General features: G+C 43.8%; 1 protein-coding gene across 2 annotated transcripts in view; it reads left to right on the forward strand.

Annotated features, from left to right (window-relative positions):
* The window catches only part of DPF3 (double PHD fingers 3), a 184625-nt gene extending 168398 nt beyond the window's left edge, over positions 1-16227 (forward strand). The window contains exons 9-11 of one of the 2 annotated variants that reach the window (XM_053384383.1): positions 9674-9786; positions 12209-12290; positions 15833-16227. In XM_053384383.1, coding sequence (XP_053240358.1) covers positions 9674-9786; positions 12209-12290; positions 15833-15903 — 266 coding nt within the window. In that variant the 3' untranslated portion in view covers positions 15904-16227. Of the gene's footprint in view, positions 1-3293; positions 3368-9673; positions 9787-12208; positions 12291-15832 lie in introns of those variants that run through there. The other variant, XR_008329943.1, reaches the window with a different exon arrangement.
* Positions 16228-16462: the final 235 nt, after the last annotated feature.

A 16462-nucleotide genomic window follows, 5' to 3' on the forward strand; every position in this document is an offset into this window, starting at 1 on the left:
ATCTTTAATGCAGCAGTCTGATGCCCTGGTGTGTTTTTTTAAATTATTATTATTAGTAAAGGCTCTTCCTTGCCAGGATATTGAAGGTGAGGCAGTTCTTGTAACTCAGCTCATATGTTAGCTGTTTTGCATTTCCTAGATCTGGCTCTGCCATTAAAGTTGGGTGGATGCAAGTTTTGTTTACATTTGTACATGCACCTCTCTGTTACTTACATTTTGTCCAGAAGTTCTTCCTCTTGCACTGATCTGTTTTCCTCTTTGTGACTTCTTCTTGTGTGTTCTGTCTTGTAAGGGTTCCAAGAAGGGTATCATTCTGAACTCTGCTACTGTATTTTTCTCAGGACCCTTGATTCTTATCCTGAGGACCTGGTTCTGTTGGGATTATCTCCAAACTTCTGTGTAGTGCTAGATGTTTTTATCTCTTCTCTCTTTCCACTTCTCTCAGTTTCTTATTTCACCACTCTTTAAGTTCAGGTTCTTTACATTTCCAAATCACTTTGGAAATATTTTTTTTAAAATATTTTTTATTTTAAAAGTCCCCATGAAAATTCAGCAACATTTTAATGTGACTTTATCCTAATATGCACCTGTTTGCAAAGCCATTTCCCCTTATATAATGCATTTTTGTATGCTATTTTCACTAGTATATACATTTTTATGCACACCACAAAATTGCATATTTTTGTACATGGTACTTGGCTGGAAAACTGCATTGCAAAATTTGGAGAAGTGCGAAGGATGGCTGTATTTCAGTTTGCATATTGTTTAGAAAAGCACAGATTTGTATTTCTTGGCCTTTCCCAGTCTTGCCTTTATTATGTTAAAGAAGCTTATTTATAGCAGATGAAAAGTCTGCTTCTCCCTCCTCTGATCTTTTAACAGTGCTGTAATGCCTCTTTAAGTCATGTCCAGGAGAGAAGTTTCTTTGCTGCTTCTCTTACTTTCTGTGGCCCCCATGAGCGGTTTACAGAAGAGGCCATTCTTTTATCTACATTTTATCCACCAGGCACCTGAATATACTTAAGATCTACTACAAAAAAACCAGGTCACTCCAATAGCAAACTCAGGTGGCAAGTGACAATAGAATTAGGGCCAAAATGGGGTCACTGAGAAACATCAGGGAGGTACCAGCATATCCAGAGGAATATCAAGGTTTGCAGAAATGTATATGCGCGCACACACGGTCATAAGGGAGCAGCCCAGTGAGGACTGAGGATGCTCAGTAGTCACAGAATGCTGGGTGTCAGATGGAAAAGAAAAATGGGAAAGGGGAAGAGTGGAATGGCATATGCTAGAGGAGAACGTAGCTGGCAGACTGGCTGGCTGGCTGGAGCCCTGACCACAGCTGTGTTGTTAGGATAGGAGGATACATGCTAGCATTTTGAACAGGTCTCACTTATGATATATAAACCACCAACAGTGATGTATGTAGTAGCAATATGAATCCTTCACTGGGATTCTCTTTTGTGTTTTCCTACAGTCGTAATAGGTGGGAATCATCAATTCAGTCTATCTATAAAGTCAGATTCTGATTATCGACAAATTAAATAATGAATGGCCTCTTGAATGTAACAAAAATGTCACTGTCTTAAAATCTGGTGATGAGCATGAAAATTGGGCTCTTCTCACTCAAATATAAAAGATCTTCATATAGTGTACATTGCATAATAGAAAATATAAAAATTTGTTACAAATTTCTACGCAACAAAACAATTGCCCCAAACTACATCTGAAGTTTCAAGAATTTTATGTGCAACAAAGAGATGCATTTTATTGGGTTTTCCAGTGAGAATATGGCCAAGATTCCTACCATGGAGTCCTAGTTTCATGTGCCTAGTTGTTGAATACAGGGATCTTGCAATGGGAACCACAGTGGTTGATACTGAAATTGATAGCTGGTTGCATTTTGGCATGGAGCTGTGAGCAGTGTTGAGCTGTTTAAACCCTCCATCCTCTTGGATAAAGATTTCTTAGAGCAGCGGTTTTCAACCAGTGTGCCTTGGCACCCTGGGGTGCCTTGAATGGTGGTCAGGGTGCCGCGGGCAACACTGGCCTCTGTCCCTCTTTCCTTCTCTCCCTCTTCTGATTCTCTCTCGTGCCTTTGCCTTCCAAAGGCTTCCACAGCTGTTGTTGCAGCAGCCCTGCTGCTGCCTCCCAAGCTGAGGTGCTGGCCTCACATTCACCTTTGGCTCATCTCCCTTGGGCCACTAGGACTGGGGGCATCCTCTGCCCAGGTTCCTGTGGGGCAGCATGAGGAGGCACCTTCCTGTGGGGCAGGTGGGAGAGGTCAGAGACCAGCAGCTGCCTGGAGGACTCCCAAGGAGAGGGGAGAAGAGAGGAGGCTGAGGGAACACTCTGCAAGGGAGGGTTTCGAGAAGAGGTGAGGGTCTGCCAGCTCTGCAGGCAAGGGGTGCCCTAACTGGGCTCCTGAGCCCCACAGGGGTGCCGCAGAAAGAATGCAGTTGGTCAAGGGAGCCACGGACTCAAAAAAGGTTGAAAACCTCTGTCTTAAAGAATGTTGTCTTCTAGTTCTATATAGCAAAACTACTTTCCCCCCTAGGACTGACACATCATTTTATCAGGGGGGGCTGTGATGAGAAATCCTAGTTTAGCTCTGTCTTGAGCCTTCTTTATCTTTGCCTAGGTGTCAAAGTGAAGAACCCAGGTGTGATGCCTTGTTCCTTTAACCCTTCATCTGCTTTTGAGTTTTACTTCCTCTTTGACTCTCTGTTCAGTGAAAAGGAAGCTTGCCATGGCTGCTGAGCTCTAGCCAAAATTTATAATACATGTAACTCAGCAAAATGTATTTACATACAATGCATTTCTTTTTAAGCCTGAGTTTAAAATATAAACTATAATTAAAACCTGAAAGATCACCAATCAGAACCTCCAACTAACCTCTTGCCACTTAAAGCTCAGCCAAATAGTCACTTTGGCGAGTATGAATGGAAAAGGAATGGCATAAGAATGAATCATGTTCACAATACATCCCTTAGTATGCCACTTTATAATAGGAATTGATGTGCAGATGGTATAGTTAAGTAGCCATGATCATGGAGATATTGATAGGACATATGAGGATAGTGCAGCATAGTATATAGGGAATGCCTGTCCCTAGTGAGTTATGTATTTGATTTGTGAGTAGCTTTGTAAGTGTTGTGGTAGACACCTGTTTAATCTGAGATGTAAGAACAGCAAATCTAAACATTTGATCTATTTAAAATAAATTATCCTCTAACTTTAAACTTAGAAACTAACAAGCCTTTGAAAAGTTTGTTCTTTTTCTCCTTCAGATATGTAATGTCTTTCCCCCACACCATAGTGGGCCAGCAGAAAGAACAGATTTAAGTGCTACACAATGGGATAGGTATATATGTATATAGTTTTAATTCTATCAATGTTTAATTGTTTTTAATGATTGTTTTTTCTTTGTTCTTATTGGTTCTTGTTTTTATCTGTAAGCTTTTTTGTGTCCTATCAGGGGAGAAGGCGGAGTAAAAATTAATAATAATAATAATAATAATAATAATAATAATAATAATGATGATGATGATGATGACTGGTTGTGAGCAGTCCTCACAGGATCAGTTTGGTGCTGGGTGCTGGCAAGGAACAGGTCCAATAACTGCTCTTCATAATATAACTGGTAATTTCTAACACTATTAATAGAAAACCAGGGAATTTCTCGTAACCAGAAGAAACTTTCATTATCTTTTCATCAAACCTCTGTGCGCTTAACTGCCTGTGAACTGTAAATATCAACAACACATAAATTGAAAAAAAAAACCAATAACTTATTCTATAAATGGAAGCTGTCATCTATGATAAACAAATCTTCCCACTACAGTGTTTAGACTTTGACCAATCACTGACCAATAGTCCACTGAACTGGGTAAATATGATTTACCTCAGGAACAACTTGCAGACCTGCTGAGAGAGTAGCATTAAGTTTTCAAATCTGTCCCGTGGTTCAGGAACCCACAACTCTTTGAATTTGGGGTTAAATTTGCAATCAGAACCTGTACTTGTGGATTCTGTTTAGAAAACCACCACAAGTAGAAGAGAGAGAGTTCAGAGGAAAATAATACAGTCTGACCAGTGACTGTTAAAAATAATAAAAAAGCACAAGTCTTCCAGAAACAACACTATATATCAGGAATATACATTAGGAACCTGGTACTATTAAAACATTATTGGGCTCCACCTCCAATCGTCCCTGACCATTGGCCATGCTGACTGGGGTGGAGGGGAGCTTTTATCCAGCAGAACCTGGAAGGCTACAGGTTCCCTTGCTTCATGGTGTAGCATTTGTATCTTGATCCTGTAGTTGTTTACACAGAATAAACTCCCGCCGAGTTCAGTGGGTTGTACACCTAGGTCATGAATTGCTTCCTGGAGTTTTACTTCTGAAACCAGAAGAGAGCTATCACTTTTAAAACAATTAAATCCTGGGAAGTCAATTGGCCTACTTTTGGTAATGACGTTGTACTGTCCTTTAATTATTCGGCTATGACATTGCATTGGAGGCTGAGCTGGAATGGTATTGTGTTGACTCTTAAATTGCACAAACTGGTTTTTCATAACCTTAGTGTACACACCTGCAAGGCTTACACTGGAAAATATAGCCACCTTGTATCCTAGGGAAGCTGTTCTGTGATTACATGCTCCTAGTTAGCTAGATGAAAGGCCTTATAGGTTGTCCTAGGAGAGGGGAAAGATAAGGGAAGGGCGCGCAGCTAAGTTATATTGACAGCTTTTCAGCAACACTGAGCTTAGGAAGCTGCCAAGGCAAGGACAAGGATGTAAATGCTGAGTTTGTATTTGGAATGCTGGTTAGCCTAAACTGGGCCTTGAAGATAATATTAGAAATAGGAGCTTCCCATTGCCATCCACTGGGGGAGTGGCTTTGCCATCCAACATACACCTGGTCCAAAGGTTATTTTAAGCCAAATATTGGTTTGTTTTTGGTTACAGCTTGTGGCTCCATGAGCTTGTGGGTTTGGAGAACCTTGGCTTAGCTCAGCCCAGTCCAGTGTAGCAGCAAAAAGGACCAGGGAGGAGCAAAGTGGCTGCATGCTGCTTTCTGGAGCCTGCACATTCATTCATGTTTGTCTTAGTATGAAATGTGAATCAGGCCACACTCTGCTTTACTGTAGATGTGACCCATCAACCGTTGACCAATTAAAATCCATAATGGCCCTCAATTTCCAGTTACTCAAATGCTGAATATAGGGTGTACCAGGGAGAAGAAAATACCAACCTGGAGTGATATCCTGTCTTTACTTTCTTTGAGTTTTCCTCCCTGAAGTCCACCTAGCCTAAGCACCTGAGGTCCACCTAGCCTAAGGCTGCTGTCATGCAAGGCTAATCAGATGACGGAGCTGCTGTCTTAGGTCCTAGAGCTCCCCTCCTGGCCCACTTGGCACAACCTCATCTTTGTTGTAAGGAAAGCCATTTAGTAAAAGAGGGAGGGGTAGATATATTATATTTTTCTTAAGTAAATGCCCATTATTTTTTCCTGAAGTCATTAGGGTTGTTGTTTGGAGAGGATATTGATTTGCTTTAAGATGTCTGGTTGCTGTGGCTGTGCATATGTGGCCACAATTAATCTTGTAGCGGAGAATTCGCTAATGAAGAAGCATAAATGAGCTGTGTTAAGGTCGTTAGTGGTCATTGGATGTCTGCATACAGCAATTGCTCCTGCCCTTAATGGCATTTCTGGTCATTAAGGTTTCACAATTAATGACAACCGCTCTTTTTAAATATGTGTGCATGTTGGGAAGCAAGCTCTTCCTCAAGAATTCCATTTGTTTTCTCTCAGATGTGCCTGACTAACAGTATTCTTTTAGAAAGAAATCCCTTCACAAAAACCTCTGTTTTTAATTCTGGGGCTGCTGTAAAGCAATGGTGAGATGACCAAAGGATTCAGAAATGATTGCAAGCTAGGAAATGGCTAACGGTTCTACTTCAGGGCTGGTTCTACTTCAGAACAGTTGACTGCATTTTGCTGGAGATTCTGTGTAAAGAATGTGCATGGGCCTTTGGTGAAAGAGGGCCAAGGCAGTAATTTTGGGGATTCTTGTTATGGGATGCCTGCCAATGAGGGAGAAAGGACAGAAAGCACAGAAAGGAGAGCAAGATTGGAGAAACTTTAGGGTGGGTCTATCCATCCCCAGGTCATCCCCCAGTTAGGACTCTTAAGCAAAACATTTCAAAAATTTCAAGGAAAGCAAACAAAGAATCTGAAGAAGGAAACATTTCTCATGGGGATGTCACACATCCTAAATCTCAGTCAGCTGAAATGACTAGATAAATTCTTGTTTGTTGTACTAGATAGTTGGACAGCTGGTAGAGAATTGAATCTAATAATAAGGGAAGTGCCTCACTGCGATAGGAAGGGCCCTCCCCCCAAGTGTCATTTCAAATGTCTCCCCTGCCTGTCCCACAACTGTAACGTGTAAGTCTCAAGCATCTTTCTTTGTTTTAAGATCAGTCACATGATGTAACAATAACAATAACCAGCACCAACAGACATGTATTTCTTGTCTCCCCATATAGTTATAGGTTGCAAGGCTCACAGATGATTATGAACCTTGTTGTAAATTCCAACACACATGCACACACAAACACACACAGTTGTTAGTTCAGCGCTACTGTGTTTTGTGAGGGTTTCCTTTTTCCGCTCTTTTTTTATTTATTTCACTTGGTAGAAGTGAATTGTTCCACCAGGCAGACTTCCAATTAATCACCATGTGCTTGATCAGGGGACCCTACTCTGATTTCATAGACAAAAATATACAGAATTACACCCCGAAGTATGTGTAATATCCTATTGCTATGGGTGACATAGCAGTTTTGCATTGTTGCGTTAAACTCATAAGCACCAAATTATACATTACTTTTCTTCCCAAAATATCTGGGGTGGGGAAGAGAGATGGATCGGAGTTGCAACATGTTGTGGGGCCTTAACCCTTCCCCTGCACATGATGGCTTCAGTCCAAATCACTGTTCTCAGATCTCTTACTAGTTACAGAGGTGAAACCATGCAGGCAACTTACATATATGCTTGTATGTTTTCCCTGTATGTGCTAATGACAGCTCTGGCTTAGGGCTGGAGGAGGGCGTATTTGGATTAGTGTTGTACCATAGAATAGTGGGCGAGACTTTTTCCACACCTTGTCTCATTCCAACCTTCCATCACAGCTGCTTTTAGGAAAAGAAAATTATACAGGGAGATGCAATCACAGATCTCCCATTCAGTGTCTGGTTTAGCAACCAGGTCCACCGTTCTTTTACAATACAATAAGCTATTGGTACACAGTAGTCACAGGGACGTGGGTGGCACTGTGGGTTAAACCACAGAGCCTAGGACTTGCCGATCAGAAGGTCGGCGGTTCGAATCCCCGCGACAGAGTGAGCTCCTGTTGCTCGGTCCCTGCTCCTGCCAACCTGGCAGTTCGAAAGCACGTCAAAGTGCAAGTAGATAAATAGGTACCGCAACGGCGGGAAGGTAAATGGCGTTTCTGTGCACTGCTCTGGTTCACCAGAAGCGGCTTAGTCATGCTGGCCGCATGACCCGGAAGCTGTACGCCGGCTCCCTCGGCCAGTAAAGCAAGATGAGCGCCGCAACCCCAGAGTCATCCGCAACTGGACCTAATGGTCAGGGTTCCCTTTACCTTTACCTTACACAGGAATCAGTGGGACTCCTAACATGCAAAGTACATTCAAAACCTCATAGAACTGTCAAGATGAGTGAACATACCCAGACAAGTAGAAGAAGCGGGCTGGTTGAATGGCTAGACTTGAGAGGAACAAATGCAAGGTGGCCCCACCGAAATAGCACATGCATGGTCATACTTGCAAATGGTTGTCTAGAACTGGCTGCTCACTAGGCTGCTCACTAGCTCTCACGTGCTCACCTTAGAAAATAGAATTTGTGGAGGGGAGACAACAAAAAGACAATAGAGGCTGTTACGTGGCCCAGAAGTGGTCCTTTGAGTTTGGTGGCTCTGCTCAGAGGCCTAAACTAGATGTGATATGCAGTGGTGCTCATGTGTCCCTTGACCTTTTTAAAGACCAAAAGCAGCCTTAGGAAGTGAGTCTGAACAAAGGAATGGTGGGTAGGAGGACATGCTCAATTCTCTTCCATCTGTCATTTCCCTCAGTCTTTTCCATTCCAGCAGCTGCTTCTCCACCTCTGTGGAAAAAGATACAGGTTCCTTTTGTCTCCTTCCCCATGAAAAGCAGTGGGGGGAGTTGAGTAGAAAAATGGAAGAAGGTGAAAGGCTTAAACAGCCTCCATCCAGCCCATGATCCTTGAACTTGGAGCCTCTTGAGTCTACTTGTGCTTTGCAGGAAATACTAAGGGACAATGCCCATGACAGCCAGCTACATTGAGACCAAATAACCTCAGAGCTGAGCCATTATCCCCTAGGAGTTCTTCAGAATCCTTTGAGAGACTGGAAGAAAAGAAAGGTGAATGCTGTCTAGCCGCAGCATTGTGCAGAAATACAACAAGAGGGAGGATCAATTCTTCGGGAATTTTCACTGCTCCTTGTTGCTGCTCCTTGTAACCACGTTCATTTTGAGCACAGCTCTTACGCCGATTGATTTTGTTCCAATCAAAAGTCATTTTGTCCCCACCCCTGCCCAATTGCTAACGATTGCAAGTCTTAAGCCATGCAAATACTTGAAATGACAAGCTTTTCCTGTATGAAGCCACACATACGTCCTTTGCTTACTTTTGCACATGTGCATTTTGGATGCATGTTAAAACTTGGGAGTTGCTGAGACAGGGATGCAAAAGACTGCTTGTGAGAGATGAAGATTGCATATGTATAGGCAAACCTTGGAGGGATGGGAGACGTGGTTGAGAAGGTGATTGTTGTCATTATCTCAGTGGTCTACTGTTGTCTTTCTTGTTTTGCAGAAGGAACACTGACCCTACCTTTGGTTTGTTTGTTTGTATTTCCCCCCTCCCCTCCAGAACCCCCCATTGCTGATCCTGCTACCGTAGTCCTGCTGTTTTGCAAAGCTGGAATCGACACGCATGTAGGGAAGGGGGCCAGAGTCCCGGCAGCTGTCCCCAATAGATGTGACTGTTATGCTAGCTTTCCTTCGTTTATTACTTTTGTAGGTTATTTTTGGTTCTGGGGGTTGTTGGGAGGTGTCTTTTTCTTTTTCTTTTGTTTGTTTGATCCTGAAAGGTTAGCTGTGCAGTTTGGTTTCTTCTGTGCGAACCAACCTTGGGAGTGCAGAGCTCTTAAAAATACAAATTTCTATTGCAGCCGCAAGTTTCAAATTGGTCTCCAAGCGAGGTGGTGGGCAAAGCCCACATTGATTCATTTGGAAGAGGGAGGCGCTATTTGTTCCTTCCTTTCACTCTCCTTGTTTTTGTAAAAGAGGAAAAAGAAGAAAAAGCCCACAATGTTTTTAAGAGCTCTGAATAAAACTGCTTTGCCAATGGGGAAGCGGGAAGGGATGACTTTGGTTTTTCTTGTGCCCGGCAGCAAAAGGGTTAATGCCTGCTTTCCTCTTTGATATCCATTAGTTTGGAGCCCATGTTGTGATTGGTCCATGTCCATGTGTGTTTTGTTCCTGAACTTTATGACTTTGATTAAAGGAGCAATCCAAGGTGCGCCTAACTAAGGGTGGACATTTCCCATTTCTCCAGGTCACCCAACCTGCTTGCAGTTCACAGCAAACATGACTGAGGCTGTCAAAACCTATCAGTGGCAATGCATTGAGTGCAAATCCTGCAGCCTCTGTGGGACATCTGAGAATGATGTAAGTTCATCTTCATTACCGGTATTGAGATTAGCAACTTAGTTGAAAGGCTATAAGATCATTTGTAATGTTCATTCATTTAAATCGCAGCACTTTCCGCAAGCAGAAGATAGCCTTTTCTATGATCTATAATGTTTTGGTGCGCGCATATGCTCTCTCTCTTCCCTGCCCCATTGTTTTGAACTATTCTACAGGATCATTTAAGATGATAACACTTGGTACAAATGGATCAAGGTGATAACAAAACTGTGATGGTTCAGGTGGCCTTCATAAGGCTCATTTGCTCTACCCAGGATGTAACCACTAAAGAACTTTGCAGCAAGGGAGGGACAAGCTCTGCATTTGCCAACTCTGCAGACACCCACAGCACAACCAAGGGAAGGAGTGCTGCTAGTGCTCCTTTCCCTATCCCAAGTAAATTAAAACAACTGCAGCATAAATGAGGGACCACCCTGCACTATTTTCTTGAAACCACATACATGATGTGGCTTCCAGTCTCAGGTTAGGAGGAAATCTCTGCTGTCTTGCAGAAGGGTGTTTCACACCATGCAAACACCATCCCCTCTGCACAGACAGCAAGGGGAATGGAGGCCTGTGATAGGCTCCCATCATTTTATGGCAGAGGAAGGGAACTTGAGGACTTCCAGATGTTGACAATCTCCAGCTCCCATCAGGCCCATCCAGCTTAGCCAGTGGTCAGAGATGATGCAAGATGTGGAGGGCCACCGATTCTCCACCTCTTAATAAGGCCACTATAATAAGAGTATGTTCCTTTCTGATCTGGGTTTGAATACGTGTGGACTTGAACTACGATAGCTAAGGGTGATTCAAGCCTCAGTGTATTAGGACCTGGAATATGTTTTGGCTGCAGGCAGCGGACATTGGAGAACATGCAAAGTCCCAAAGGTAATGTGGTAGAATCACAGTTCAATTACATGTACATTAGCTTTGTAAGCACTCTTTAGTAAAATGCTTGGAAATCTCAGATCTGAAGATAGATTTTTTTTTTTTACCTTTCTTCCTCCTCCTCCTGATACCACTGGTGTCATTTGTCTTAAGTAGGTTGCTGAATTTCCCACCTGGTCTAATTTGCTGTTTTGTTTAGTGTTGCTTAATTAAAAAAAATATATTTGTTTAAAAAAACCTGACCACTCATATAAAAATCAAGATGGGGCACAACAATATAAGGAGGTTGTTGTAAAGCAAAAGAGACCATAAATAAAATATTGACTAATCATTAAAAATGACTGGCTCATCTTGAGAAAATTCGCACAGCCTGTTGGTGTTAAAGGGTCTTGAAGAGATGGCTGAAAATTAGCAGTGAGGATGCCTGCTGTATCTCTGCTGCAGAAGTGGCTCAAAAGGTGGGATGGAGCCACTGTCCTAGCTTACTGGAAGGGAGAAGGGCAGGAGAGAGGCGGTGGGAAGGTTGGTGTAGTGCAAACTCACCTGGAGGAATGCTGGATTAACTCCTCAGGTGCATTTGCATCATGCCAACCTTCCCGTAGGGGCGCAGGTGGCGCTGTGGTCTAAACCACAGAGTCTAGGGCTTGCCGATCAGAAGGTTGGCTGTTCGAATCCCCATGACGGGGTGAGCTCCCATTGCTCGGTCCCTGCTCCTGCCAACCTAGCAGATCGAAAGCACGTCAAAGTGCAAGTAGATAAATAGGTAGTGCTCCGGCGGGAAGGTAAATGGCGTTTCCGTGCGCTGCTCTGGTTTGCCAGAAGCATCTTAAGTCATGCTGGCCACATGACCCAGAAGCTGTACGTCGGCTCCCTCGCCCAATAAAGCGAGATGAGCACCGCAACCCCAGAGTCGGCCACGACTGGACCTAATGGTCAGGGGTCCCTTTGCCTTTATTAACCTTCCCATTGCCTTGCCACTCCCCCTTCGTCCTGGTAAGCAAGAGCAACCAACGTAGCAGTTCTGCTCCACATGGCAAGCAGCTTCTCTTGGCACTGGAGATTTTAAGCATCTTTCCAAGATAATAACAGGCAACAACAATAATAAAAGAACAGAAAATAAGCTGCTTACACAAGCCCCTCTTGTTTTTGCAAAGAAACTTTGCTTTTTTAATGCAAGGACTACAAGAAGCCCGCCCCCCCTCTCTCTGTGTGTTGATGCTGCTGTTAGGCCATGCCCTGAACAAAATGAGAGTCCCCCCCCCCATTTGAAATACAAGTTGCAACATGCATGCCAGCTATGTCCAGAAATCCTGCCTGTGGAAAAGTGAGAACAGAGTGACAGCCATTTCATAAAGCAGGAGGGATGCTCCTGTCTCTATCTGCATTCATATATGTTCTCTGTTGTCTTCTCGCCACAACTTAATATTTATAGTACCACAATGCACCCATTTATGGGATATTTTCAGCTGCTATAATGCCTGTTTTCTTCTCTTTCCTCCTAACAATCTTGGATCAGGACCAGCTACTCTTCTGTGATGACTGTGACCGTGGCTATCACATGTATTGCTTAAACCCACCAGTCTCTGAACCTCCTGAAGGTAACATTGCTTGGAATCTACCCTATTGTTACTGTTTGCTGCTGTTGTTAAATATTTCTGTCCCATTTCTCTGCTCAGAGAGCACTCAGGGTACCATTTCCAACTTTATTTATTTATTAAATTTGTATACCACCCTTCATCCAATGATCACAGGGCAGTTCACGACAGAAAAATACAAAATGGAAAACAGAATACACAATAAAACAAAAGCAAAAGCAAAACCAACCCATAAACCCCCTTCAATACTTAAAAGGCCATAGAATGTTAATCAGCCAAGTGTCTGGTTGAAGAGAAATGTTTTTGCCTAGCGCCTAAAGATATGTAATGAAGGTGCCAGATGAGCCTCCTTGGGGAGAGCATTCCACAAACAGGGAGCCACCACAGAAAAGGCCCGTTCCCATGTTGCCAAAATATGGAACAAGGTAAAGACGTTTTCAAGATATCGAAAAAGGTAAAGCATGCTGTGTATGTGCAATTACACAACGTGGCTTTGCCAAAGGATTCACAAATACTAATGCAAACTCCTTGCACATCAAATAGAATTTGCACCAACAGATGAGTTCAGGTGACTTATAACTTGCTTTGCAAGCATTTTAGAAGCCTACACTAACAAAAGTAACACAAACCAATGGGTGGTTTCTTGACTTAGAAAACATGACCATTCATGAAACCTGCTTACATTTAGAGGTGTACACCTGCTTCAGATGAAACCTAAATCACAAACTGAATCAGCATGCGTTGGAGAGGTTTGGATCTTGTCTGAAACAGAGCAAGCCTTCTCCAAAGCAATTCATGGCAAATTTGGGTTGCTCCTGAAGTTGCAAGGGTATTTAGAGCAGTGTTTCTCAAACTTGGGTCCCCAGCTGTTGTTGGACTACAACTTCCATCATCCATAGCTGGCAAGACCTGTGGTCAGGGATGATGGGAGTTGTAGTCCAACAACAGCTGGGGACCCAAGTTTGAGAAACACTGATTTAGAGTCTCAGGTGTTGAAAACTGATGCATATTTAGCAGCAGGGAGAAGTAGGCATTTGCAAATCATGGTTCTTTCTGGTATTGTTAAAGACGAGTAACCAGAAGCAATCTCCACTTTTCCATCTACTGTAGAATTATGACATGATGAAACAGCATCTCCTGAAACTGATAGGTCTACAAGCAGGCATATGTAACCTCTCCTTTGTTGTATTAGGTCAGCTTACACCAGGAACAAGCTAGATATTGTTGTACAACAAATTCCACAATCCCTGGCCATGCTGGCTGGGTCTGATGCAGACTGGAGTCTGACAACATTTGGGCCACAGGTCCCCCAACCCTGGCTTAGGCCAATAGCACAAAGCTCAGTGTTAAATAGTTCTTTATTACAGCAGCAAAAGCAGACAAGAAAACTTCTTCCTACTTCCCACCCACTAGTTACTCATTTTAACAGCTGCCTTATTGACTCCGCTACACACTCGGGTCAAATTTTGCTTTCCTTCAAAGTTTTCGAAGTGATGGCTTTTGGAAATAATCTCTAGCGCTGTGACTATAGGTCAGCACTTACCTAGCTGTGATGCAAACAAATTTATGCAGGCAAGAACAGGCTAATGGGAATCCAATCTCATTGTAGTGTTCCTGAAAATATTCCTTAAATATATATATATATATCGATTGTGGAAGCTGCTGTGTCTTTGAGTGTCTGTGTGTGTGTGTGTGTGTGTGGTGACTTCAACAGAAGCTAAGGAGTGATTTTCCAGATTGTGTAATGAGGCCCATGCCTGTGCCATGGGAAATCAACCAGTTAACTAAATAATTAAATGTGTTATGTGAGTCCAAAATCCTACCTCACAGAGTCAACTGCCTGCCAAATCTCTACATAGTTAACTTCCTTCTGATCAGCCTCATAGGGAAGTGGGGGACAGAAGTAATTTTGACACATCTTCAACTATCCATCTGTTTATTAGGCTGAATACAATACAATTTAGTGAAAGCACCCAAAAGGAAAGGTATTGTATATTTGGCAAACACAACTGCCACTCACTAGGCACACTGTATGCAATACATCATTGTATCCCCCTTGTTTATACAGTGGTACCTCGGGTTAAGAACTTACCGTATTTTTCGCCCTATAGGACACATTTTTCCCCTCCAAAAATGAAGGGGAAATGTGTGTGCATCCTATGGGGCGAATGCAGGCTTTCGCTGAAGCCTGGAGAGCGAGAGGGGTCGGTGCGCACCGACCCCTCTCACTCTCCAGGCTTCAGGAAGTTCTCCGCAAGCCTTGGGAGCCCGCGGGAGTTCCCGTCGGGCTCTCTAGGCTTGCGGATAGCAGCCTGCAACTCGAAGCCTGGGGCGCGCTGCACAGCGCACCCTGGGCTTCGGTTCCCCGACCTGGTTTGGAGGCTTGCGGCAGGGAGAAGTGCGCTTCTCCCTGCCGCCAGCCCCACAAGCTCGGGGGACAGTGGGGAGGCGGAGCGCTGCCATCCCACTGTTCCCCGACCTGGTTTGGGCTTCAGGCAGATATCCGCAAGCCGTGGGAGCCCAGCGGGAAGTCGCGCCTGTCTCCCAAGGCTTGCGGAGAGCTGCCTGTTCTGGGGGCTGGGGTCGGGGAAAGCTCGGGCTTCCCCCGCCCCAGCCCCGCGCCTGGGGGGGAAATAATTTTTTTTTCTTTATTCCCCCCCCCCAAAAAAACTAGGTACGCCCTATGGGGCGAAAAATACGGTAATTCGTTCTGGAGGTCTGTTCTTAACCTGAAACCGTTCTTAACCTGAGACACCACTTTAGCTAATGGGGCCTCCTGCTGCCGCCGCACAATTTCTGTTCTCATCTTGAAGCAAAGTTCTTAACCCGAGGTAATATTTCTGGGTTAGCGGAGTCTGTAACCTGAAGCGTATGTAACCTGAAGCATCTGTAACCCCATTTGGTGCTGCATTCCACTGCAAAGTGGGAGAGAGCAGGTGCTGTAACCTTCCAACAGCTTGACTTCACCCCCAAAGGCACACTCCTCCACTGTCTCCAAAGATGAATGGATGCCAGCCTTGTCTTTATCAGACAACTGTGACAAACATCACTGTAATTAGTTGTAGTTGTGTGGTGCTTTAAATATTGCTTTTAAAAAACTCTAATGCAGGTATGCGTACCTGCACTCATGCACAGACACAGAGATGTGCACAGCATATTTCAGATTAGAGTGTGTACCCACATATTTTTTTAAAAAAAGGATTGTACCACCTCAGAGTGGTGGAGGGATGGGTGCCAATCAAAACTGATGCTTCCAGTGGGGAAACATCTGAAGAACGCCTGCATCTTTTGTCATTTGGTCCTTAATATAAAATACATATAGCCTGTCCATATAGCATGCACACACAGAGGAATATGCATATTTGTGATCACACATGTGGATCCGCATGTCCTCCAACCTGCAAATGTTTTACCTGTAGGAAATGTGTGACATACAAACTGTAGTGCGGTTTAAATAGCTTTCCCACTTATTCTGCCTGACATTGATTGATGTACCCCAGGACCACTCACTGATCTGATGGTTTTATTACTGTATTTATTTATAGGGAGTTGGAGTTGTCATTTGTGCCGAGAACTTCTCCGAGAGAGAGCATCTGCCTTCTGCTTCCAGCCCTAGAAGAGTCTCCGTGGACCAGAACTGGGCTTCTTCCTGGACTTTTGGCACCAGCACACAACTGTCACCTGCCACCTAAGGATCTATGTCACTACAAACACACCTGTACACACATGAAAGAGAATGGACATTCAAAGAAATTTCTGTGGTATTTGCTGTCCAAGTGTAGATTTCACAAATCTTGTACCTCCTGGGTTCTACTAGAAGGAAGACACATGGTTTGTTTGTTTTTTATGTTTCCCCATCCCCACTGCAGTGCATGATTGCAGATATGCCGTAATAGATTCACATGTGTTATGATAATAGCAAAGCAGGGAACTGTTGTAACTGTTGGTATTTAGGCATTTAAACTGTGTGGCATTGTGCTTTTTGTTTGATCTGTTGTTCCCCCCCACTCTAGCACCCCAAGAGAAATGCCAGTGTCATTTCCACATCCGTCCTTGATGCAGAGCTGTGGTGAAGATATTGAGAAGTATCATTCGCTGCAGGTGTCTTAGAGCAGGGGTCAGCAACCTCTTTCAGCCATGGGCCGGTCCACCGTCCCTCAGACCATGTGGTGGGC

Source organism: Podarcis raffonei, chromosome 1, assembly GCF_027172205.1.
Source record: "Podarcis raffonei isolate rPodRaf1 chromosome 1, rPodRaf1.pri, whole genome shotgun sequence".
Taxonomy (NCBI): Eukaryota; Metazoa; Chordata; class Lepidosauria; order Squamata; family Lacertidae; genus Podarcis; species Podarcis raffonei.